This window comes from Lutjanus erythropterus, chromosome 14, assembly GCF_056507025.1.
Source record: "Lutjanus erythropterus isolate fLutEry1 chromosome 14, fLutEry1.hap2, whole genome shotgun sequence".
In the NCBI taxonomy this organism is placed as follows: Eukaryota; Metazoa; Chordata; class Actinopteri; order Lutjaniformes; family Lutjanidae; genus Lutjanus; species Lutjanus erythropterus.
The window spans coordinates 21372334-21396323 of NC_139330.1; the positions used below are offsets into that span (position 1 = coordinate 21372334).

Consider the following 23990-nt stretch of genomic DNA (forward strand, 5'->3'; position numbering starts at 1 on the left):
AGTGAATCACTCTCAAACACAAACAAGCCTGGCTGACCCTGTGTCTCCCACTCCTCCTTTGTGAAAGTCAATTTCTCCTTTCACCCCCTCCAGGATGTGCTTGCATCACCCTCCTAAAGTCAACATGTAGAGGGACATTGGGTGGTCTCTTTCTTCTCTCTGTCAGACCTATTTATCAAAAGCAGTAGCACGTCAGTACAAAGCGGGCTGTGAGTCATGGCAGCAGAGCCCCTGACTCAATGCTGCTTTGGTTAATCAGTAACTAGAGTGGGAGCACCGCAGCCGGCTGGCTGGGTTAAAGTAAGGGAGCAGAGGAGTCAGGACCTCACTCAGCACCTCTCTCAGCAGCAGCAGCAGCAACAGACACAGACGGTAAGAGCCAACTTTGACTTTATCTCTGTATTCGGCTTCTGAGTGTGCAGTGCAGTGAATGTATAAACTTGTCAGAGATGAGAGGAAAAATTTGAGTTTAGAGTCCTTAAACTAATGGGACAAATCCATTACATTCTTCAAAACCAAAAAATAATCTTCTAAATGTCTAAAAGTGGTGTACAAGAAGGCACCTCTGTCAAACTGACTCTTTGACCTACTTTTTAGTTTGACTTGAGGGTTATGTACTTCATAAAAATAAATAGTCCAACGAATTTTTGTAAAGTTACAACGAAAAGGTTATGATGAGCATGTTATTTCAAAGATTTAGTCAAAATTCCGCATCTTGACAGAAACCTACAGTGATCGTGAATCAGCCATGTTTTTTGACCTCTGTCACTGAGTCATCCAGTACACAGGGGGGTTTGGTTGCGTATAAGAACAGTTGAGTGCAATGGTTTTATTGATAAAAGACCAAGGCCATGTCCTGTGGTACATGTCCAAATAGAGACAAATCCAGTATTTGCTCACGTCTTCCAAGAGTCCATCAGTCCACATTTCTGCACGTTCAACTCAAAGGATAAAGTCCTGTTTTTGCACAAGAGCACTCCACAAGTTTCTCTCCTTCACAGACACCTCGCTTAATGCGTAAAAATTGTTCATTAAGGGGAAAAAGTTACCAGTTTCGCATCCATTAGGAGGTCTTGCAACAAAATTGCAATGGGCAGTTGAGAAAATGTGAAATATCTCCATGAACTTGTCAGTAATCAAGTAAAATATTTATTTTTAATTTATTATATACATTATATGTAAAAGTGTGTTTTGCAACTTGTATTAATTCTAAATATGTGGTTATTTGTACAGTTATTACAACATAAATACTGCCAGATTTGTCCAAAGAATCATATTTTCCAGTCCAGTGTCCAGATTGAACAGTTTTGGCAATTTGAGCATGTAAACTTGTTTGATGACTGTCTGTATGCAGTCTGAACACAGCTTTAACAATATCCAAATGAAACATCCATCTTATTTTAGTCCTAACACATACAAATTCACACACAGACGCTCGTAGATGCGTCTTCATTATCTATGCGACCCCTTTTGCAGAGGGTAATGCCTGCTCTCATTCACTGACCAGCCCAAGAGAGGACACACAAAGAGCAATCAATCCATCACTGACATGCTGCACTACGTCTAATGTTCCTGCCAGCCAATCCTGTCAGAGACAGAAAACCAGATCCAGCCAGATTTCTGACGAAGGCCACTCTAATAGTGATGTACAACCATGATACCAAAAAAGTTGGGATGCTATGAAATGTAAATAAACATAGAATGCAATGATTTGCAATTCCTTTTTGACCTATTTAATTGAATACAGTACAAAGATAGGATATTTAATGTGCAACGGATAAACTCTATTGGTTTTTGTAGATATACACTCATTCTGCATTTGATCCGTAGCACAGGTTTTAAAAAAGTCGACACAGGGGGCATGTTTAGTACTGTGTTCCAGTAAGTAAGCATTTGGGAAGTGAAGAGACTAGGATAATTACTTACCATTATTGCTTAATATATGACTTCAGTTTATCAACAGTCTGGGGTCTCGGCAGCAGGGACGTCTCTGAAAAAGACGTCACCTGGAGAGCAGCAAATGTTGCTCCAAAACCTGTACATACCTTTCAGCATTAATGGGGCCGTCACAGATAACGCCCATGATGCTGTGGGCACTAACACACCCCCATACCCCTGAACTTTGCACCGGATGGTCCTTTTCCTCCTTAGCCCGGATGGCATGACGACCACTAATAATCAAGAGGCAGTTACTAGGTTGGTATACTCATGGTAATTCATTGGAAACTAAAAATATCTGTCTACCTCTACAGAAGGAATCGTTTTAAGGTGACTGCAAACAACAAGGGTAAAAATGCAGATTCTGCGAACGGCCCTTCTAGCCCTCCTATTCTGCTCCTACCTCTCTGGAAGCCAAGCCAACCGCGTCTATGTTCATCCCTTCAATCTCTTCGCTGCCGAGAATGTCAGCTGTGAGAACCTACAGACCCAAACATCAAAACCTCTGGTGACACTTCCTGTAGCCCCCCTTGATATTGAGGTCCTGACACCAGACAGCAGGGACGCGTCAACGCTGGATGCACAGAGGCAGAACATCACAGAGAGGACGGTGGTTCTGGCACAGCTCTCGAACACCCTGGGCCTGAGGATGTACCAGCATCTAAGCAGCAAACAGCAAGGCACCAACACCCTCCTCTCTCCAGTCAACACCTACGGATCCCTTGTCACCTTCTACCTGGGAGCCTCCAAGACGACAGCAAGCCCATTCCTGGTCTTTGATTTTGATTTAATCTCATTGTAAAGATAGTCCAAAAATTACTGATATGGTTCTAACCATCTATTATTATCTGGTTTTGTACATTCACTCACATTTATCCCAATTTCACTCCTGTCCATTCAGCTTCTACTGGGCCTGAGCAGTGAAACTGACAGAGAGGACTGTGTGTCCTTAGTAGATGGGCACAAGGTTCTCAAGACTCTGCAGAGCATCAACTCCCTGGTGGACGATGGACCGAAAGATGAAATCACTACCCAGGTGTGGACCTTCTCTCGCCAGGATGCTCAACTATCCGAGGACTTTATTCAAGGCACACAGGACTTCTCAGACACATCGTTCATCCGTGGCGTGGACTTCTCAAAACCTGAGGAGGCCGAGCAGCTGGTGAACAGCTTTGTGGAGAAGACATCAGGCGGGAAGGTGAAGAGCATCTTCAAAGATCTGAACTCCAGCAGCAATCTTTTGTTTCTCACTTCATTCAACTTCCAAGGTCCGTTGCTTCCTCTACTTTGTTTAGGCATTGGTTGATTTACACAGACTAAGATTCACAATTTAAAGTCGAAAGTAACTTTGTATTTGGTATGTGAACAGATACCGTATTTTTAGACTTCATCATAATTCTAGGATGATAATATTAAATCAACTACTCAAGGCTGGTACACTGTATGTGGCACCATAGATTTTATTTTGAATAGATAACATGTTGCACTTTAAGGTTTGCAGGATAGATGAAATACAGGACCACTAATTTGATATAACAAATTAAAAACCTACAGATAAAAATATTTAGAGTACCATCTACTACTGCACCACCTTGCAGGGCCTGATTGTGTTCTTTACTTGTGTCTATTTAGGCAACTGGAGGACAGCCTTCCAGCCAGAGAGGACCTCCTTGCAGGAGTTTCACGTGGATGAAACAACCACAGTAATGGCTCCACTGATGACCCACACGGGTCAGTACCACTACCTGAATGATAAGGTAAATCTTAGTTCAGGACATTTGTGTTTTAGTGTTGATTTGCGGCCACATACTTGCATCTGTAACATAATAAATGTACTTGTGTGAAAAGCAAGAGGTCTGCACTGAGGACGGGATTTTGTATTCTGTTTTTTCCTTTGTTATCATGAAGGTAAGGCGGTGCACAGTTGTGAAGCTGTCTCTGAGCAAACGGTCCTATATGTTGCTGGTCCTGCCTCATGAAGGGGCTAGCCTCCATGACATAGAGTCGAAGTTGCTCACTGACGTCATGTCTGACTGGCACCAGAGCCTCCAGGAGGGGTGAGTATTGTCCTTATTGTTCTTTAAATTCACACCTAGTATTCACCCTTGATGCTTGATGTCCTTCACAACCGCAACTAGAAATCTGAAGCTTCATTTTTCTTCATTTTGTTGTCATGTTATGGGTCCATTTTTAATTCCATCTCCACCTCACATCATTTGTCACTCAGCATTTTCATAAATGCTGGCCAATAATGTATGTTTCTGTTCAAACGTTACTTATTTAGTTGAATAGCTCATGTGTATAATTAAAACTTATTGGATGAGGCTACACAATAGTTAAAATTTAAACCTGTGTTTGTCATAATAACTTGCAAGAATTTTTTAAACACTTGGTGTTTTGAGATTGTTTGTTTTTCCAGGACTAGAGAAAATTCCTGGTTTTTGCAGCACATGTCATTTTGTTGGCTTCAAGTTTAAATACCTTAGCTATGACCAGTCCAAACTGGTCAATCAATAAGGTGTCATCTTATCAGTTAAGAGAAAATGGGGCTATAGATTTCAAGGGGACAAAAGAGTCCCATATAAATGCTCTTCATGTAAAGATTTAAAATCTCTCTCTCCTTCTGTCCATCCACCCAGTCTGTTGGAGCTGTCCCTTCCAAAGTTCTCCATGTCTTCTGTGAATGATCTGTCCGACCTGCTGGCCAACGTGAATCCAGATGTCGAGGCCAAACTGTTGGGCTCCCAGGCTGAGTTCAGCCAACTCAGTAACATCAAACCCTTCACTATAAATAAGGTGAAGTACTGGTTATCCTGTCATATTCCAATAAACACACTTTTTTGAATGTGTGCATCATTAAATGATCTTCTTGTCTCCTCTCAGGCGGTCAACAAAGTTATGTTTGAGATGTCAGAGGAAGGAGCTGAACCTCAGGACACGATCCAGGAAGCTGGCATCCCTCTGAAACTGTCCATCAACCGGCCGTTCTTCTTTTCTGTCATAGAAGGAGATTCCAACGCCATCCTGATGCTGGGAAAGATCATCAACCCTACACTCTGAAGTTATTGAGTCCTTGAAACAAACAAAATCCTGACATGAAAAATGTCCCGCATACCAGGCCCATTGCTTTACAATTTACTTCATCGCCTACAGCTTACATTTCTGCAGGTGCTGAAATCAATCATTCAACAGACATTTCATTTAGATCCTACCCTTGTTTTTCAACTGAAATAATGGTCACACGCAGTACGAGGAATAAAGCACCACCTCGCCCATGATGGATCTATCAATATTCAACAGTGTTATCTTTCACCACCTAACTGATTTATGAGAACAGTATTTATGAAAACCTGTTACTTTAAGCTGAGTTGTTTTCACGCGGCCTGTTAAAAATCCTAATTTGTTTTGTTTCTGTAAAATTTATTATAGCAGAGTTCTGTACAGTATTTTTCAGTAGAGTAGGTACAGTAACCATGATTCTCTATGATGAATTACTAATGACGTTGTACTGTATATTGTAACTAAGAGTTTATTTTTGTTTTGTTACGATTTGTGATTGCTGTAATAAAACATTTGTATCCCAATACAGGTACAATGTCATTTTTTCATCAGGAGCGCAGACAATATTACCATGTCAATGCTTCAAATGAGTCAGAAAGAGAAGCCTGCAAAACTGTACTGCAGGGAAAGGCTGCACTAGAGGTCATTCAACTTTCTGTTTAAGGTTATTCTGCATTAATAGCTGACAGTATGGAAATTAGGGTGAGGTTTAGAATTATCTAATCAACTACTGTATATAAATTAATTTTTAGCAAGTTAAAACATGAAATTTAAATCAAATAAATATTTATCTGTTTCCAAAATCTAGCTTCTCATGTTCACTCCTGTATATTGTGTGTATGAAAAGAATATAAATTATAATAGTGTCCTTCTCCTACAATCTATTACTTTGCAACTTATCTAAATTTACACTTACACATCAGTGTAGTGGCAGTTTTAAGTGTATATTACATCTCACTCATAAATATTATAACACATATGTATAAAAACATGATTAATGCATGAAATAGTATGGAAACGTGTATATCAGCATTACTGCATAATGACAGATCTTGTTCTTGTGACCAAATCTAAAACCACTTATTCATGGTCAGTTTTCACAGCACAACAGTTTGGCTTTAATTTAGATGTTACATATCTGTAGTTTATCAATCTGTAGCATGCTTCCCACTGTGACATCACACAGTATAATGATTTCTTTACATGTAGACAATGCTAAGACCCCAGCATCTTTCTTTGAAGTCCTCAGGGGGAAATATATAAATAATATAATATATGGCAGTTTGTAGCTAGCTAACGAATTTTGTATTAAAACACACAAATTCAACAACTGTATCCAAAGTTCTTTATTTTATTCCCAAGTTATGATATATTATGTTAAACATATTATAATATACAACTTTGATTTGAACAAAAATGTACATTTTAGACTTTTTTTAATTTGAGATGAATCCTTCACCGAGTAGCAGAAATTAGACAAATATCATTCTCCCTCTACAACTTAGATTTTAAACTCTAGTTATGCAGCATTCTGGCCCAGCGCTGCATATCACAGTCAGTCGTTCTGTTTTCATGGGCACAGTACCATGTAGTTCCTTTTACTGACATTGCAGAACCAGCGATGATCTAGTTTCACTCACAGATGATGGTTTCTCAGCCGATTCCAACAGCAATTTACAGCTTGATCAGACACAAGTCTAGCAGGTTGAAATGTTTGTGCACTTCAGCTTTAAAGTTTGTATTAAAGCCGTGGTATTCTAGTGGTCTGACAGAAAACTAGACTTCTGCTCCTGCTCTGGGCTCTATTTTCAGGCTTTAAGGAATCTAGCCTGTCACAAGAGACTTTGGCAGACCACAGGTCATTTCAGAGAGACAGCGTTCTTCTTAGCTGTTCTACAAATGCAGATAAGTGTACACCTCCCTTAAGATGGTGAAAATCCTGATTCAGTGGCGGGAAATTCTGCAAAGTATCCTGCAACCTTCGCCTACAATGGCTTACAGTGGAAAACGTGTGTGAACACGTCCAACCAACTCCACATAGAGCTTCATGCTCATTATTTCCAGTGCCATGGCACTCTTATCGACAAGTGACAAAGATGCATGATGACAAACTGTGAGAATATCTTTTGAGCTGGGGCACTATGGTCTGATCCTACAGTTAGACACTGTCACAGTCACCTCTGAAGCCTGGGTCGCTCTGCCCCGGGGCTGCAAAGTGTTGGGGGGGTGTCTTTGAGAAGACGGATTGTGGCGAAAAGGACCAGTTTCTTGGCAGGCCGTAGAGAGCAACCCTATGCAGCATCACTCAGCACGATTCCTGCTGCAATTTGAGCTTGTGTGTTTGATAGGGGGCAGGCTGAGCGTAGTGGTACAAGCAGCAGAGAGCAGGAAGGTTTTACCGTTATTGTGTATGTTCGGTTGTTGCATACTGCAGCTTTAAAGAGAGATGTTTTTATACAAAAGTTCTTATCCTACATTCTTCCTGTTCTAATCAGCATAAACTGTCACCAGACTGGGGTGAGTGCAAAACATTAATGGGTTTCTGTTACCATGGAGTCACCTTTTTACTGGTTCTGTTCAGCGAGTTCTCGGGCCTCTTTCACAAGCTCCATCAGAGTGGAGAACATGGAAATGTCACTCGGCTGTAAACCCATCTTCTGGATCTGAGAAACAAAACAATATACAGCAGCGTAAGAGAGAATACTCAGAAGAATTTCAGATCACGCTGAAGGTTGTGACAGAGCAGTTTGTCAGCAACACCACCTACCTGTTCTCCCAGGTATTCCACATCCAGCGCCAGTTGAAGCCGGATCTTGCTGTCGTCTGTGGGCCCACCGTTTGCTCCTGCTGTGGTGGTCGCTGTCGCACCCTTTCTGGCTTGCTTCAGTCGCTTCAGACTCTCCTCCATCTTTCTCACTGAGCTCAGCACCTCTGAGATAGTCTCATAGTACCTGGACACAAGGAAGATGGAAATTAAAGTGGGAAACACAGATTGTGTTGGTTGGAAAGAAATGCAACTTTCAGAAAACAAACATTCACTTGTATTAAATGGAACAGCTTATTCTGTAAATATCATCGGCACAGGCTATACTCTTCAGTTCTTCAACAGTGGCACTGTATCTGGGTCAAGTAATGTTTACAGCTGTGTATTTGTATGTGTGTTGTGTCACCTCTGTGTGCAGTCAGACAGTGCAACTCGCAGCCACTCTTGTGCCGTAGAGGGGGTGACCAGCCCCGTTGAGTCAGTCAGCAGCTGATGTAATGGACGTAAGGCGTTGTCCATGTAAGCTGATGCACGCACTGGCAGATCCTGTTTTGGGGAGAAAGTGGTTTGTGTGCACAGTGAGGTGTGAAGATACACATTTCAATATTTGCTTGTGTTAAGGACATGGCTGTGTTTCAGGTTTTGTTTTCTTAATGTGGAGCTTTGCTCTTGTCAATCATATCAAAATATCAATGCATTCATTGTGTAGCTCTATTATGCAGGAAAATGTGAATAAAGCATCAGACTCAGTATGAGCAGAATTGCCAGGACTACAGCTGCAAGATTAGCTAATTACTTGATTGAAAACTGTTTTCATTTTATTTTATTATATACATTAAAGGTCTATGAGATTCCATTATTTTTCCTTATATATACCTCTATTATTAGTAGTATTTTATTTTGTTTTATTGTTATTCTGTTTCCTCTCTATGTAACTATTAAATAATATATTATATATATTTATTTCCTGTTCTTTGATATTGGAGTTGCTGCAATCTCATTTCACTGCTGTTGTACTCGCACAAATATATATGTGACAAATTGTTTCAGTCAACAAACAACAAAAATGTAATGTAAATATAAATGTGCTGTCTTTCTTTAACATATATGACAGTATAAGTGTTTGCTGGACAAAAGAAGCCATTTAGGAAATTTTGATGAGCATTTAACTTTTTTTACATTTCATGGACTAATCAATGAATCAATTAAAACAATCAGGAGATAATCAGGACATCCTCATTCAATTGTTGTCACTGTGTCTGAGTGCTGTATGCTATCAGTGTTTACACCCCTATACTCACTTTGCAATAATGATTCCAAACATTGGATTTCGCCAATAATGCTACAGAAATAATAACACTGTAGCTGCTGCACTGCATTGAAGAGGTGATGCTAGTGGTGCAGGACAGGCTAACCATGTGTGAGCAAGTAAGTGGAGGAGGGAATAAACAATGAGCATGTCTGGCAAATTCTTTTCTCAAGGTCAGCTTACTGAAAAGTAAATCCAGTGGTGTTGAAACTAAACATATATTAAGATGCATAATCACTTTGACCAGTCAATACATTTCAAAACATGAAATTCTGACCTTTAATTATAACATTTCCATCAGAAAAAAATGAATATGTCACAACACAGATCCAAGCACATTAGCCCCACACTTTTGGCCTAAATCAGATAAACAGTGCTCCTGATGTTTGCTCCAAGATATGTTATATGATGAAATATAGGAGAAACACGACCATGTGCATGTTTACCGCTTCACTGACCTTATTAGTCCTGCGGTAAAGTCGTGGAACCTCAGAGGCACTCTTTAGGAAACGGCAACTGCGCTCAGTCAGATGCTGGGTCATCCTGGTGTTCAGAGTGGGAATGCTACTTGACAGGCAAGCCTTGGAGTCTGACAGAGCACCTGACATATAAGAGAATACTAGTGAATGCAAAAGTACACACATACAGGCTGAGTTATCTTTATTCTAAAGCTGGAGAGAGTCAGCAGGGAATTATTACATTTTGTGACTGAGATACTGTCTGTCAAGATGCCATGTTCAAAAGCCTGTTGGGGATTGAATGGTTACATTTTTAAATGTCAGTGAACACTAGATTTATGTTCACATTGACATCTGTCTCTTGGCATGTTTTCCATAAAAATAAGACCAGAGCAGAAATAGTGCAGCAATCTCTACCAATTCCAAAAATATCCTCCATCCTGAAATTCCACTTGTATTACAGTTTCTTTTCAGAAACCAACAGCTGTTAATAAGAGTGGCACAATTTCAATTCTGAATTGAAAATGGATTGAAATCAAGGATTTTTTCCAATTTATTTTCCAACCCTGCCTCTTTGCACACATCTGGCACGTGTCAGAAGAAAAAAAAACAACAGCACTTTAGAGACCACACAGACTGCTGGTAACATTTATCCATAGTAAGCAGCACTTCACACAATTCTGCTGTGAAGAAAGCCAGACACTGTAGTGACATTGCAAAGAAAAAAAAATGGTGGTTATATCGCACTTGATAACATGTAGCCCATCTATTTAAATAAGAATTTGAAAATGTAAATCAAAGCTGTCAGGGCCTAAAACCAGTGGATGTTTACAAATCAAGACATAGTTGTCAGGGGAGAAAAAACAAGTTTAAACTGAAAATTAAATTGAACTGAATTGTGACCTTAAAATCAATAATCAAATCCAATCACGGATTTTGAGAATCATGACACCCCTAGTTGTAATATACAAGTGTATAGTGGTGTCATAAAATCTTGTGCACATTACTACTTACTTCATTACATTTGCAGACAAAACTTTGCGGAATAAGATCAAGTGAACGCTGCAAAGGAAGTGGAAAGTTAAAACTACTTCCATGTGTACTGTACGGGTAGCTTACCTTCCACAACAGTGAAGTTTTTGAAACCGATGGCTTCTAACCGCTGTCTCACCATGTCTGACAACTCTGGCATCTAAGAGCACAAGCAAGTTATCAGTGTGGAAACAATTAATTAAAAAAGGACCAGTGCTGTAAAATTGAGATTGAGATTAATACCGTAAATGTAAAATGTAATTTAAAGTATGCACAGTTGGTGTGTACGCGTGCGCATGTGTGTGTTAGTGTGCACCTGCTCTTGTAGCTTTTGGATGTCAGCTGCGATGTAGACCAGCTGTTTGGTGGACAGTGAGGCTGGACTCCCACTCTCACTGCCACCCTCGTCCATTGATGTCCGACTGGAGGTGGAGGATGCTGAGCTCGGCAGCGGCCTGGTCGGCTCTTTGGTCGCTTCAGGGGACGGAGTCTTAGTCAAAACCTGTACAAAACAGAGTTCTTAACGTTTTGTATTATTTTTCATTCTTTTTTATTTTTATTTCATTTAAAAAATTTTGTTTTAAACTCATTTTAGTTTTGGTTAGTTTTCACAGAAGATTTGGAGGTTTCAGTTTAGTTTTTATTGTTAAAAAATGTTTACTTTTAGATTAGTTTTTATTAGTTTCAGTATTACCTTTAGCTTTTTCATAATTACAATATATATTTTCACTTGATTTATTACATCAGTAAACAGTTTCCTAATGCTTTTATTTGCTCAGTCACTAGTTTCAAGTCTTCTTCTATACAGCTTTATATTTATTTTGTAATACAATATCTGTCAGGGACATTATTTAACAAGTTCAGAAAAGTTTTGCTTTGTGAAGGAAATGGACTCATTGTCATGTAGACATCCCAACTCCTCTGCCTCCACATGCTCACTGTATACACAAATTTGAACAAAATGACAAAGACTACAACTAAAGACATTTTCTGTACATTTTAATTTCATTTTAGTTGGTTTTATTAGCACGCAATAACGTTTTTGCTTTTTTTTTTAAGTCTATTATTTATTCTATTTTTGGTTAATCAAAATGTTTTTTCAGACCTAGTTTTAGTTATAATAAATAATAAAATTGGTGCAGACACTGATAAAGACGAGTAACAGGAGTAGGTAAAAGCAACAAGGCTATTCGTTTGCATAGCTCTTTGTTGAAATTACTGCTCTTAAAAATAATATTTAAATCAAAATATTCTTCTTCTGGTTTATTTAAGTTTACCTCATCAAGAAACTTGGCATATCGAGCGTAGAGCTGCAGTGTGAGCTTCCAGAAGCGATGGGCCAGAGGCGACAGATAAACTTTGTCCGACCAACATCTCACCAGACAGGACCACAACACCTCAGATACCTGCAGGTGGTATGCACTGCCAGCTGGACACCAACAAACACAGATATACAGTCACTGCATGTAAAGTATTAAGTGCTCGCTGACATTCATTATAGAAAATAAATTTCTACCTGGTGCTGCCTCTAGTCCATCACTTACAGCATTCTCCAGACTTCCTGCTATTTCCTTGTACCTGGAAAATGTGGAGACACACACAGAAAGGGGAAGGAAAAAACAATCAATGTGTTATCAGCTTATTTCTTGCATCAGCTCTGATATGCACATGCTTGTGACGTGAAACAACACTGTGTGCTCTGGAAATTATGGACTTTCCAGCAGAGGCTGAATAGCAAAGGTTTGTATTGTGAAATGAGGACACGAGCACTGATCTTAATAGTGTGTGCGTGTTTGTGGAGGCAGGACGAGGTTGACAAGCAGAACACAACTTCTCTACTTTTTCACACAGATCAATGGCCACTCAAGTCAAGGTCCAGTGTCATGTTTATGGGCTATGTGTAGTTATACGCTGACACACATCCTCAATTTACATTTTGCTTCTTGTCATCATTCTGCAGGAAACTCACCCATAAGCAATTTTCTACAATACTGTAAAAAAAATGGGCATTTTTTTACTTTTGAACATCTGCCAACTTGTCGTTTTCCCCTAAAAATGCTGACAGGCTGCAATTTTAATCAAAGTTTGTCTCTTGAGTCATTAAAGTAAGACCTGACAATTCTTCAAAATACATGCTGTGCAGAAATTCCACACTCGCCATCGTCAGACCATATTCATTTAAGCTGAGAGGTCTAAATTCAAAAGATTAAAACACACCTATTATATCGACTGCCTGCGAGTAAAAATGATGTAACCTAAGGCAGTGCAGGTGTAATGAGTTTCCAGGAAGTCTTGCTGTCACCCAGGAAGTTAAGCTACCAATATGCCTCATCAGAGGGGTGTACTACGAAGCTAGATTAATGGGTTACAGAGGTATGTTGAGTTTAAAGCCAGTTTTCAATATCACAAAAGTGGCTCTCTTTTAACCTGGCTAGGTCACCATGGTAACTCATGCTGAACACTTAACCTTGTCCGGAGCAGGTTATGTTCAGTTTATATTTCAGATTAAAGCGACAGTTCACCCAAAAATGAAAATTCTGTCACTGTCTACTCATCCAGACACCGACTGAAGCTTAGGTTTAGTTTTTGAGTCCACCACACACTGCTGGAGTTTCACAGGAAAACAGCATTGGAGAATCTCCCACAGAACATAAGTGAATGGTGACCAATTTTCAAATGTAAGAAAACAATAGAAAACAAACATAAAATGCCTCCATACTGCTCGTCTGGTATAATCAAAGTCTCCTAAAGCTTCAACATGCCAAGCTGATTTTAAAGATATACACCATGTTTTAGCCTAAATCTTCACTGTAGATCTTTAGCTTGTAGCCATGTTCACATGTGCATGCACACCGTCTGAACGGGGAGTGTGTGTGGTGTGATGGTGTATGAATGTCATGTCAATGCTTTGGGAGACTTGGATTATGCCAGATGAGCAGTATGGAGGCATTTTACATTTATTTTTTGGTTGTTTTTTCTGTTTGATAACTGGTCCTTCACCTAAATTATCTGTGAAATTCTGCAGTGCTGTTTTGTTCTGGTGAAACTCCAGCAGTGATTTGTGGACTACAAAACTAAACCTGACCTTCAATCAGCAGAGGGTATAATGACTGAATTCTAATTGTTGGGTGAACTTTCCCTTTAAAACCGTGTAATGTAATTACAGTAGGACAAACTCCATGCATGGTGCTGCCACAGGAACCTCACCTGATGATGCAGATTTTTGTTTTCCTATTTTCTTCAGGTCATACTAAGACTTTAAATTTTACAGTGTATCATCCACACACTGAAAGAATGATGATGCACATATAAACCACTTTGAATAATGTTTTTAAGCTTGATCCTGATTTGCTGCCAAGTCCGTTCTACACTGCTGAAATTGCAGCTCAGAACACCGATTGATTAATCTGTCCTATTTATCATTATCATCATATTTAACATTAATTTCTACTTTGATTTGTCCAAAACTAAAGTGATTTCTGTCTCCTTTATAATCAGAGAGTGTGAGACCTAAGTATTTACATAAATCTGCTATATCAAGTTCAATCTTTTAATGTGCTGTTGCACACTAGAAATAAACAGCAAGCATTGAGAGCGCACTGAGTCAATTTTTCATTTTTGGTCAGCATGCTTCTCTTGTCTTATTTGCAGCAGCAGTGTTGCTTTTTGCTGTAATATATTTTAAATATTTTTGTAGCTCTCCACTCTAACATGTTCATCTTGACTGAAGCAGGCATCATACAATCATGCCACTTTGTACAAATCAAGAGCCACATGATGCTTCAAACACCCCTTTCATGTGAACATGCACAGACCCTGCACTGTGCATAGAATAATCGCTGTAGTATGTAGAATATAGATCATATAGAAGTAATATGCACCTTAGCTGAAAGTAGACAGGCAGGTTCCATTTGTTGTGGAAGCTGGTATATGAAGGGTGTACTCTCAGTCTCTTCACACTGGCCTGCGAGCTGCACTGACGCTCAAATTTTCGCACAAAATCCATACTCGTACTGTAACGCTACAAAAGAAAATCAAGGGTCAACAGAAAACACACACAGATGATACTACTAAATCTAACATTAAAGTAAGTGAAAGCATTAAATAAACCAAACTTTTACAAAGTAACTATGTCACTGTTGCTGTACCTCATAAAATATGTCAGGGTTTCCAGGGTTGAAGAGGTAGGCCAACCTCTCTTCTATCCCTCTGATCATCTCCGGCCACACTGAGTTCACCAAGAAATCATAACCTGGCACTATATCAGCTTTGTCACTGAGGAGAGAGGCAGCAGCACATTAAAAATACGTTATGATAGCATAAACATTGGTCACTGGTCCCGCCACTGATTCATTTAATGTGCACAATCTAGGAGAAGTAGGTTTTATTTTATGAGCAAATGATACATGGTAAGTGGATTAACATATGCATAAAACACAATGAATAAATAATAAAAGTGTTTTATCAATATGCTGAAAGCATAAGATGAAAGCAGACAATTAGCTTTTCTATTAAAGGCAAGAAGATTTCCAAACACAACAAAAAGCTTTGAATGAAACTGCATCAATACCTGGATATGGCTCCTCCAGTCACCTCTCTGAGCAGTCTACAGTGATGAGGAACAAACTCCAACAGTCTCGAGTACATCAACTGGAGACCATTTGGATTGGACTTCACCACCTCCTCTACTATTACCTAGAAAGAGAGAAGTGGAGAGGATGTTCTGGCAAAGTTATCAATTAATTTAATTAAAAAAGCAGAAATGCAGTTGGGTCAACAGTGTAAACGTGTGGCGCGTTTACCTGGTCCATGTATGGTTTGACCAACACCTGTCCTACCAGGGCCTCAGCATCTCGAGTCTTGTCTATGGTGGCATATGTCCTCAGGCAGTGACGCACCATGTCCACATTGGATGTCTGCAGACCCTCGATCAGCAGGCCCTCTAGAGACTGCTGCAGCATCGAGGTGATCCCTGCAATACGCTGGCAGAGGACAGAAACTCATCACATACACAGTTGAAAAACAAGTATCAAAAATATTTTCAACAGAGTATAGAGACAGAGTGCTAATCAAGCCCCATCAACACCTAAAATGAAAGTCCTGGTGATTTGACTAAATAGTTGCGAATATAGAAGTATTTCACTTACAGCCAATCAGTCATATAATTTTTCTAAGAAAAGCAAGGTCAGGACAATGGACACTGAGGTAGACTGTTTGTTTGCTAAAATAATCACTTGGCATGCTGAAACCTAATGTTTTTAGCAAGCTACATGACTTTTGTTAGCAATTTAGTCCTTGATCGCATATTACCACACCAACCATTTTACCCTCTGGTGGGCATAGGACACAGTATGACTCACTGGACTCTATATATATCTATATTCCAGCAGACACACAGACCCATCATGCATCAATGTGAAACCCATGGTTGAATATTTCCTGTAAAGTCAGAAGGTTGTATTGATGATTACAAGGCACTTACAAGAAGGACTGCACAGAAACCAATTATGTTAAACAACTGCAGAGTGACTAATGGTTTGGCAGCTGTCTGACTGACTGACCCATTAACACTTACAGGTCTGACTTTGTCCAGCAGGGGCATGCCCTTGCTCTGCACAGCATGGAACTGCAGCTGGTTGAATTCTGTAGCAATCCTCTCCAGGATCTGACCTGCTAGTAAGGGACTGCGCACAAACACAGACATGAAGTTAGATGTAAAACATCCCTGCAGTGATGGAGATCAAGCAATTCTCTGTTTCTCCAAGGGGCTCAAGAACTTTTTCCATTTTCCTGAAGGGCTCTGTGTCAGCAGTTTAGATATTTGTTGAAAAATATAAAAGAAATACATTATTACAAAAGCAATTGATGAGATATGTTAACCAGATTTGTTCTATGTACTCAGGGGTTATCAAAGTTTTTAATCACATTGCATTTGCGTATTTCAGGTACCCTGTTGATGAAATAGATTCTGTTAAATAAACCCCTAGAAAATGGCTACTCCTCAAGAAAAACCACAATGTGTATTGTGATTTACAGAAACAAAATCAAATACGCAGACTCAGCGTAACTACAGGATTAAGTATGGAAGACATCCACCGTCACGTCCGTCAATTCGTGCATGGCACAAGAAATTTATAGAGACAGGGACAGCGTTGGATAAAGAGAGGAGTGGACGACCAAGGACGATGTCTGAGGAAAACATCAATCGTGTAAGACAAGCCTTTGATCGTACTCCTACAATGTCCATCCATACTGCTGCCAGACAGTTGTCCATACTTAATCCTGTATTTTCGCTGAGTCTGCGTATCCGATTTTGTTTCAATAAACTATGATACACATTGTGCCTTTTCTTGAGAAGTAGCCATTTTTTAGGGGTTTATTTAACAGAACCTATTTCATCAACAGGGTACCTGAAATACACAAATGCAATGTGATTAAAAACTTTGATAAACACATAGATATACTTGATAAAGTACATAGAACAAATCTGATTGGCATATCTCATCAATTGTTTTTGTAATTTTTATTTTAATTGTAAAGAGACTTTGTGGACACCCTGTATATCTTCTTACAATGCAGATTCAAAAAAACATTTTCTTACTAACTGAATGTGTCTTTTGATGGACATTTCTCATATCAGGTTGGGCCTGATATTGTAATGCACCTACGGAAACTGCCATGACTTGGTAAATATACTGCACTCATTCTACAACAAGTAAGAATGAGTGCAGTGATTCCAGTGGGTTTGTTATCATGTCAGTTTCCCACCTGCTAATTTCCAGAGAGCTGGATTCCTTGGAGTTCTGTGAGTGGAGGATCTTCTCAATCTTCTCCACTGATCGTACCACCTGAATCAGCCTCAAAACACACACCTGACAGATGGGATATTAAAAAGGAAGATAATAATTATTTGAGATTGTCCTACAGAGTAGACAACAGCTATTGATATCCTGTAGATTAAAAGTTTGAAAACTAGTATTGTAACAAAATAATAAAAAGGAAAAAAACAGGTTATTTGTCTGAATGACACAAAATGTAGTCTGGTGAAACAGGATGAAGTTCATAATTTGTCTGCACAGTTTAATATTAAAAAATAGGCTACACTTAACATTAGTATTATACTAATTTAAGAATTAGATTCCAGCAGCGGCCACACAGAATTGTTTCTGACTTGTGTGATCCAAACATTTTCAATTACTCCAAACCAGTGTGAAGTCCAAAAGTATAGAAAAAAAAATAGATGTAATAACTTCCAAAATTCTCAACATGTATTATCTGAAGAATCTAAGCTGATTTAATGACAAAAAGACTAATTCATTTCATCCAATTAATCACTTAATTCAAAATTGAGTTCTTTGTTTGAGAATTTTCTAAGGGTGGTGTGACACCCAACATTCATAGCTTCAATCAAAAACTTCACAAAAACAAAAATGTTAAAAAAATGACATTTGGTACAGTCCTATTTAGTCTTGAACACAAAATATGGTGAAATGATGAAGTCAGGAAGACAAGGAGCCAAACCTTTTTTCTCTGCAGATCCTCCTGTTTGGACAGCTGGTTGTCTATAGCCTGAATCACCTCACTCACACAGGACCGCAGACTCTGTAATAGACAGAACAGTCAGAGACGTGTGAACACTCTGTGGCAGGAATTAATAAGAATAATAATGATAAAGCTTGCAGTATATTAAATCATAATACATACCATAACCTCCTCTCGTAACTGTCCCAATGGCACAGAAAGCTGATTGAGGGCTTTGTCCATCCCCACCTGAGAGAAAAAAGCACAGATCAAAATTAGAAACAGTCTAGACTCACGCTCTCAGATTTACTTCTAAAAATGGTACAAAACTTTTGAGGCTGAGGCCGATACTTGAGGAACAAATTGTCCAATGTTCTTTTTTGATATAACAGATAACATAAACAAAATTAATTAACAACTGACCAGGTTGGTGGAGAGGTTAACAAAGTCAGCATAGTCCTTGTTGATGAGCTCCACCATGGCAGTTTTCAGCAGCTTATAGTAGAGCTCCAGGTCCTCTCTCATCTCCTCCAGCTGCACCTGCTTGCGACACTCAGCCACAAACTGGTCAACGTCAAAGTCATCCTGCAGGCAGAGACATGACAGACAGGATACAGACACATTAAATACCACTCAGTGGTAGAATGTGACTTAAGTACACCTACTCAAGTACTCAAGTACAATTTTGAGGTACTTGTACTCTACTTGAGTATTTCCATTTTTTGCCATTTTTGCCAAATTTCCTCTCCACTGCATCTCAGAGACTCTTTACTTCAACACATTTATCTGATAACTTTTGTTACTAGTTACTTTACAAAATAAGATCGTTTTTCCAAACAAAACATACGAAGAGTTTGTAAAATACTTTTTTCTTTATACATTAAACAACCCATCAGTTTATACAAGTACAGATGGAACTACTACAGTCAGATAATGGAAAATCAAATTTAACTATTTTGATTTTTTCACCGTTTCAGCTTCACAAATGTGAATCTGCTTTTCTGCATTTCCTATTAATAATTTTCAAATATTCGTAAATAGAAATGAGCTTTGGACACTTGGCTGGAAAAAATAAACATAGTGAGGGTGTCACTTTGGGCTTTAAATGACTGTGACGGTAAATCGTGGTCTTACATTAATGCTTGAGTAATAGGACTACTTTTAATGCAGCAACTACAGTTCCCTGATAAGATTTAACTATGTTTACTTAGGTAACATTTTAATGCAGGACTATTAGTTGTAAAAGTAGAAGTAGCTCTACTTTTACTTGAATAGAAGATCTGAGTGCTTCCCCCACCACTGATAACAGCACTTGGTAATTGGTCATATGTGCAATATAACAAACATACGGACAGGCAGACTGTAACAAAATATGGAGAGTACATCGACTTAGCTACAGACTGACAGACCGAAAAGACAAATTCAGCCACATCGTAAGAATGACCACACTAAATTAGCTAGCTAGCTTAGGCTAACTCATTACTGGTGTCGTATGCTATGAAGGATTGTATTAATACACATTACGTCAACGTTTGACATGGTCAGTATTAACAACATTGACTATGGCTGTGACTGAAGTTTAAAAGCTTATCGACTGAATTAGTATCTCCAATCATTAGCAGACAAACATGTTTAAGAAAAAGGAGCATCAGTATGCACAACTATGAACAGACAAGCTAATGCTAACTAGCTTAAGGGGTTGTTACTGCGTTACCAACCGTTGACGGATTCTCACCTTCATAAAAACATCTTTGTCGAAGCACAAAGAATCCGGTCCCTTCGGCAGATTCATTTTGGATTATAAAACACAGCTACAACATACACAGAAAAGTCACAAGCTCACAACTAGCTAACGCATCTATGAACTGCTGTTACCGAGCTTCCGCAAACATGGCAAGCGCACCAACGAGGAAGAAGAGACAACCTCAGGCAGTTTAGGATAATACTACAGCGCCTCCAAGAGGCAGCAAGAAGTAGCGGTAAATGTACTGTGGCAAGGTGGGGTTGCAACATAAAAACTTATAATGTGAAATATATAAATCCAGCTTCGTTCAGAGTATACAAGTCCAATAATTTACAAGTGTCTCCATTAACTGGTGATGACCAACAGGATTAGCCACATCTTGCTGTCAAAGGTTTTTATTTGGAACAGGGTAAGACATTTAGGTCCATCTCAGGCCTTTTGGAAGAAAAAAAAGGCATGTCAGCTCTGTTTCAATTTAAGTTTATTCACAAAACATTTTTAAAAATACAAAAACAATCCTGTAAGACATACTTAAGACTTGAAATGGGACACACCGATCTGGGGCTTCAAAAATAGGGACCCAGGCACCAAGCAATTAATATTTAACATATATTCACTAACATATTGCCTATATTTTAAAAAGAATGCATGTATTTTTCAATAACAGTTACAGCCTGCAAATCTCCTAAGACTAACCAAAGATCATTTAGGAGAGACACTGCCAGAGCTCATAACCAAATATGCTTGATAATGTTTATGATCAGCAGCATACAGGATGTCAAATAACTGTGTGTACACTACTGCTCCCACAGCAGGGCAGTGGGGCTCCATAATGACCTCGCCAACAGCAAATTCTGGAAATGTATCCTGTGCTTTAATGGTTTATAGGTCAGCCTGATGCTGCATAACATTTAAAACATGAAAATTATATTACATTTGATTCAACAAGAACTGAGACAGCCTAATACAAGTCCAATAAAGGCTGCATGACCCTAAACATCCAAGTGTTAATTAGACCTATCATTGACTCTCTTTATGAGGATATTTGTAGATTTATTTTATTTATTGTTTTTTTTAATTAAAGCTTTAATGGGCTATATCCCCTGCTTTGTTTTGGGAGGCATTGTTTAGGGCCTTTATGTTAATCTCTGTCCACTAAATAAAGGTCTCTGGGTCTTATCAGTGAAAACATATGGTAACAGAAGAAATAAACAGTAGGAAAGGACAGTTCATTCTCAACCTTGGAGAGTTGTCCAACCAATTTCACAACAAGGTCGAATCAGTTTTTCTGGAGCTTTTGATTAAACAACATGGATTTCATCCACAGACTGAGACTGTGTGGTTGTCGGTTTTAAAATTTTCTATAGCCCCCCTTTTGGCTTGAAAGTTGACACTGAAAGTTGGTTCTTGAGTTGACAAACTAAGCTCATTATCCAAAAATAGACCTAAACATGTAAATATTTGCAATTCAGTAACAATGGAGCAGACTCCAGATCTTTTACTGTGAGAACAAACAGCTCTTTACTACTAAATAAACCCTGTGATGAGATTGTTTTGTTCATGTCGAAAGGGTTTATACAGATTCAGTGTGTAAAAGTTAGTTTGTCTTTTTTTATTTGAATGGATGTGGACATGAACATAAACCGGGGCGTAACAGATTACAATTACTTTGGTGTTTGTAGGCCTACAATTTGAATTAATATGCAAAAACTATATGCATTTTTGTAGCCAATAAAGCTATCAGATTGCAAATGGGCCAATGAAAACAAATGCATTCACCTAATAATATTTTTATTGTTACACAGGCTATTATAATATTTATTTTTATCAGTAGAATATTAGATTATAATTGTATCACTTCTATCCTACCATGCTATGTCCGTTTCCAATATTTTATTGTAATGTCACATTGCTATTAATCATCATAATTGTTTCCACAGTATATTCCTGGCTCCCAGCAGCTCTCCTCTCTGAGTTTGGATGAGAAGATGCATCTTATTGGATAACAGAGCAGGGCTGTGGTGTCAGGTGATGCAGCGGCAGCCACTACTCTCTATTTTCTCTCTGTGTGGAGGAGAAATCACTGGTCTCTCAACCCGGATGCTGTGCCACAACTATCGATAATTGTGCCCAGTGCGCAGCGCTGTAGACTGAGAAAGGGGGCGGAAATATTTCAGTACCCTTGAGGCGGACAGCTCTCCCCGGATCCACGCGCTTCTGACCGCGGGGCTCCGCACCGAGCCTGGAGGAGGGCAGGGGGATCATAATTCATACCTAAGAAAAGAGAGGGTGTCGTCGCCACATTAAAGCGAACACATCGTGACCACTCGCACGCTACTGTAAGGGTGAGGAAGAGGGAGGAAGACAGAGAAAAGGGGGAGCAGAGCAGCATCACTACAGAGAGAGATGGCGGAGTGCGGGCGGAAGGCGCTGTCTCTCCTGGAAGCGGCCCGCTCCCGGTACGAGAGCCTGCAGATATCCGACGACGTGTTCGGCGAGTCCGGCGACGACAGCAGCGACAACCCCTTCTACAGCACCTCCGGAGACTCCGACTCCGACAACTACATAGCCGAGGTGGGCGAGGAGGAGCAGCAGCAGCCGAAGCACCACCACCAGAAACGGAGCGATAAGGAGAGCGGGCACAGCTGGGCAGCGGGAGGTGGCAGCGGGAGCAGCGGAGCCGGTCCCCCGGGCTCTCTGTCCCGGAGTCAGGCGGAGGAGGAGGGCTGGACGGAGACTCTGCAGGATGTCACCGTGCCGCCGTACAAAGAGACATACGGTGAGAGACGTGATGCACGACAAGATGAATAAGGTCATATGCGCTGAGGGGAAGAATTAGGAGGGTGTGAAGTGACTGGATGGAGACAGGCAGACATAGAGCGGTCCACGTTTGTGTTTTTCAGGTCAGACAGGCCGTTTGTGTGGCTCTCAATCTGGTGCCAAAGCTGCACACAAAAGGGCTATTGCTTTGGGACAACTGGAGGCTTGTTTCGTTTTCGTTTGTGTGTGTGCATCCTCCTTGTGTGTGTGTGTAGAGCAGGGATGTAAGAAAATAGGCAGCTACTATTTGCACCTTGGGTGGAATAGCCAGTGTGACTATTTGCACCCAGGTGTACACAGTCTAGCATGGCAGAAACAAGCACCCAGATGTCTGCAGCCAACAATGCTATTTACATCCCAGGTGTAATAGCAAATGTGACTATTTACCCCCACATGGCAGAGACAAACCATGATGTTTTTCTAAACCTAACCAAGTAGTTTTGTTGCCTTAACCTGACCAAGAAGATTGGTTGGTTGAAATTAACCAAGTGTTGCCTAAATCTAACCAAGTAGTTTTGTTGCCTAAATCTAACCAGCCTGTGACTGAAAACTAAAATAACAATCATTAAAAAAAACTAAGAATAAGTCAACTAAGTCCAAAGATATAGTATATACTGACTTAAAATTTCACTCTAGACTAATATCCTGCTCTCCTGAAACAGGATTTGAACTGCTCTCTCCCACTGATGGGGTAGGGATACTCTGACATTGATACAGTTTGACTGAACAATCCTCTTTTTCTGCACCTTTTTCAATAAATTGAAAATTATATAACACATTACAGTCCAACCTATTTATAGTATTCTGCAGCTCTTTTTAAACACTCAAAGAATAAACCTATTTACCACAGTATCATTAAATTTAAGTTCTTTTTTCAAGTCTTTACTTTTATGTATCAGCACCTTTTGCATTTTTCTGCTCAAAGCAATTTTACAACATAAAAAAATAAACCACGTCTTGGAGATTTACTCCTAAGGTATTGCAATTTGGTATTGAATGACAAGGCATTTTCACAGGAATTGATATTAATGAAGAAATATGGTCGGTGCCATGAAAGTATTCAAGTTCAGTAACCAGCCCTACCTGCTTGAGAGTCTTTTGCTTAATCCATTCACCCATTGCAGCTTCTTGTTGATGCCAAAATTTGTCGCTATTTATGGCTAGACTAAGGTGGTCGCGTCTAAATAGATGAATAGCTGCCATGTACATATTCTCACCCAGGTGCAAATAGTACAAGTAATATCAATACACATGAGTATCACAATAATATGTTTTGTGATACTATCAGTTCACAAAAACATTACTGTGATGCATACAAAGATTTGTGACAGTGGTTCATTTTGT

At 39.5% G+C, this 23990-nt stretch overlaps 3 protein-coding genes across 3 annotated transcripts in view; 2 read left to right on the forward strand and 1 right to left on the reverse strand.

Annotated features, from left to right (window-relative positions):
• The first annotated feature begins 225 nt into the window (after positions 1-225).
• agt (angiotensinogen) lies at positions 226-5522 on the forward strand. The gene is made up of 7 exons (XM_084735929.1): positions 226-372; positions 2253-2710; positions 2840-3206; positions 3571-3695; positions 3847-3995; positions 4578-4734; positions 4822-5522. The coding sequence occupies exons 2-7, from the start codon at positions 2294-2296 to the stop codon at positions 4996-4998; spliced, it is 1392 nt and encodes a 463-aa protein (XP_084592055.1). The 5' UTR covers positions 226-372; positions 2253-2293; the 3' UTR covers positions 4999-5522.
• Positions 5523-7459: 1937 nt separating this feature from the next.
• cog2 (component of oligomeric golgi complex 2) lies at positions 7460-19986 on the reverse strand. The gene is made up of 18 exons (XM_084736165.1): positions 19818-19986; positions 18506-18667; positions 18266-18331; positions 18083-18163; positions 17330-17433; positions 16137-16245; positions 15364-15543; positions 15132-15256; positions 14710-14836; positions 14443-14582; positions 12078-12139; positions 11839-11990; positions 10878-11063; positions 10649-10721; positions 9530-9672; positions 8169-8308; positions 7766-7949; positions 7460-7661 (listed from the first exon to the last, which is right to left on the reverse strand). Exons 1-18 carry the CDS (start codon positions 19872-19874, stop codon positions 7563-7565), a joined length of 2190 nt encoding a protein of 729 aa, XP_084592291.1. The 5' UTR covers positions 19875-19986; the 3' UTR covers positions 7460-7562.
• Positions 19987-21905: 1919 nt separating this feature from the next.
• Positions 21906-23990, forward strand: part of pgbd5 (piggyBac transposable element derived 5) — a 29198-nt gene continuing 27113 nt past the window's right edge. The window contains exon 1 of the mRNA XM_084736620.1: positions 21906-22605. Coding sequence (XP_084592746.1) covers positions 22233-22605 — 373 coding nt within the window. The 5' untranslated portion in view covers positions 21906-22232. The remainder of the gene's footprint in view (positions 22606-23990) is intronic.

Bases quoted from the DNA above. Each gene is read 5' to 3' on its own strand.
- agt (XM_084735929.1), top strand. From the start codon at position 2,294: ATGCAGATTCTGCGAACGGCCCTTCTAGCCCTCCTATTCTGCTCCTAC. The intron at 3,696-3,846 runs GTAAATCTTAGT...GTTATCATGAAG, and splicing joins ACCACTACCTGAATGATAAG to GTAAGGCGGTGCACAGTTGT. The intron at 3,996-4,577 runs GTGAGTATTGTC...CCATCCACCCAG, and splicing joins CACCAGAGCCTCCAGGAGGG to TCTGTTGGAGCTGTCCCTTC.
- cog2 (XM_084736165.1), bottom strand. From the start codon at position 19,874: ATGAATCTGCCGAAGGGACCGGATTCTTTGTGCTTCGACAAAGATGTT. The intron at 18,668-19,817 runs GTGAGAATCCGT...CTCTGCCTGCAG, and splicing joins ACAAAGATGTTTTTATGAAG to GATGACTTTGACGTTGACCA. The intron at 12,140-14,442 runs GTGCATATTACT...CACATTTTCCAG, and splicing joins CCTGTCTACTTTCAGCTAAG to GTACAAGGAAATAGCAGGAA.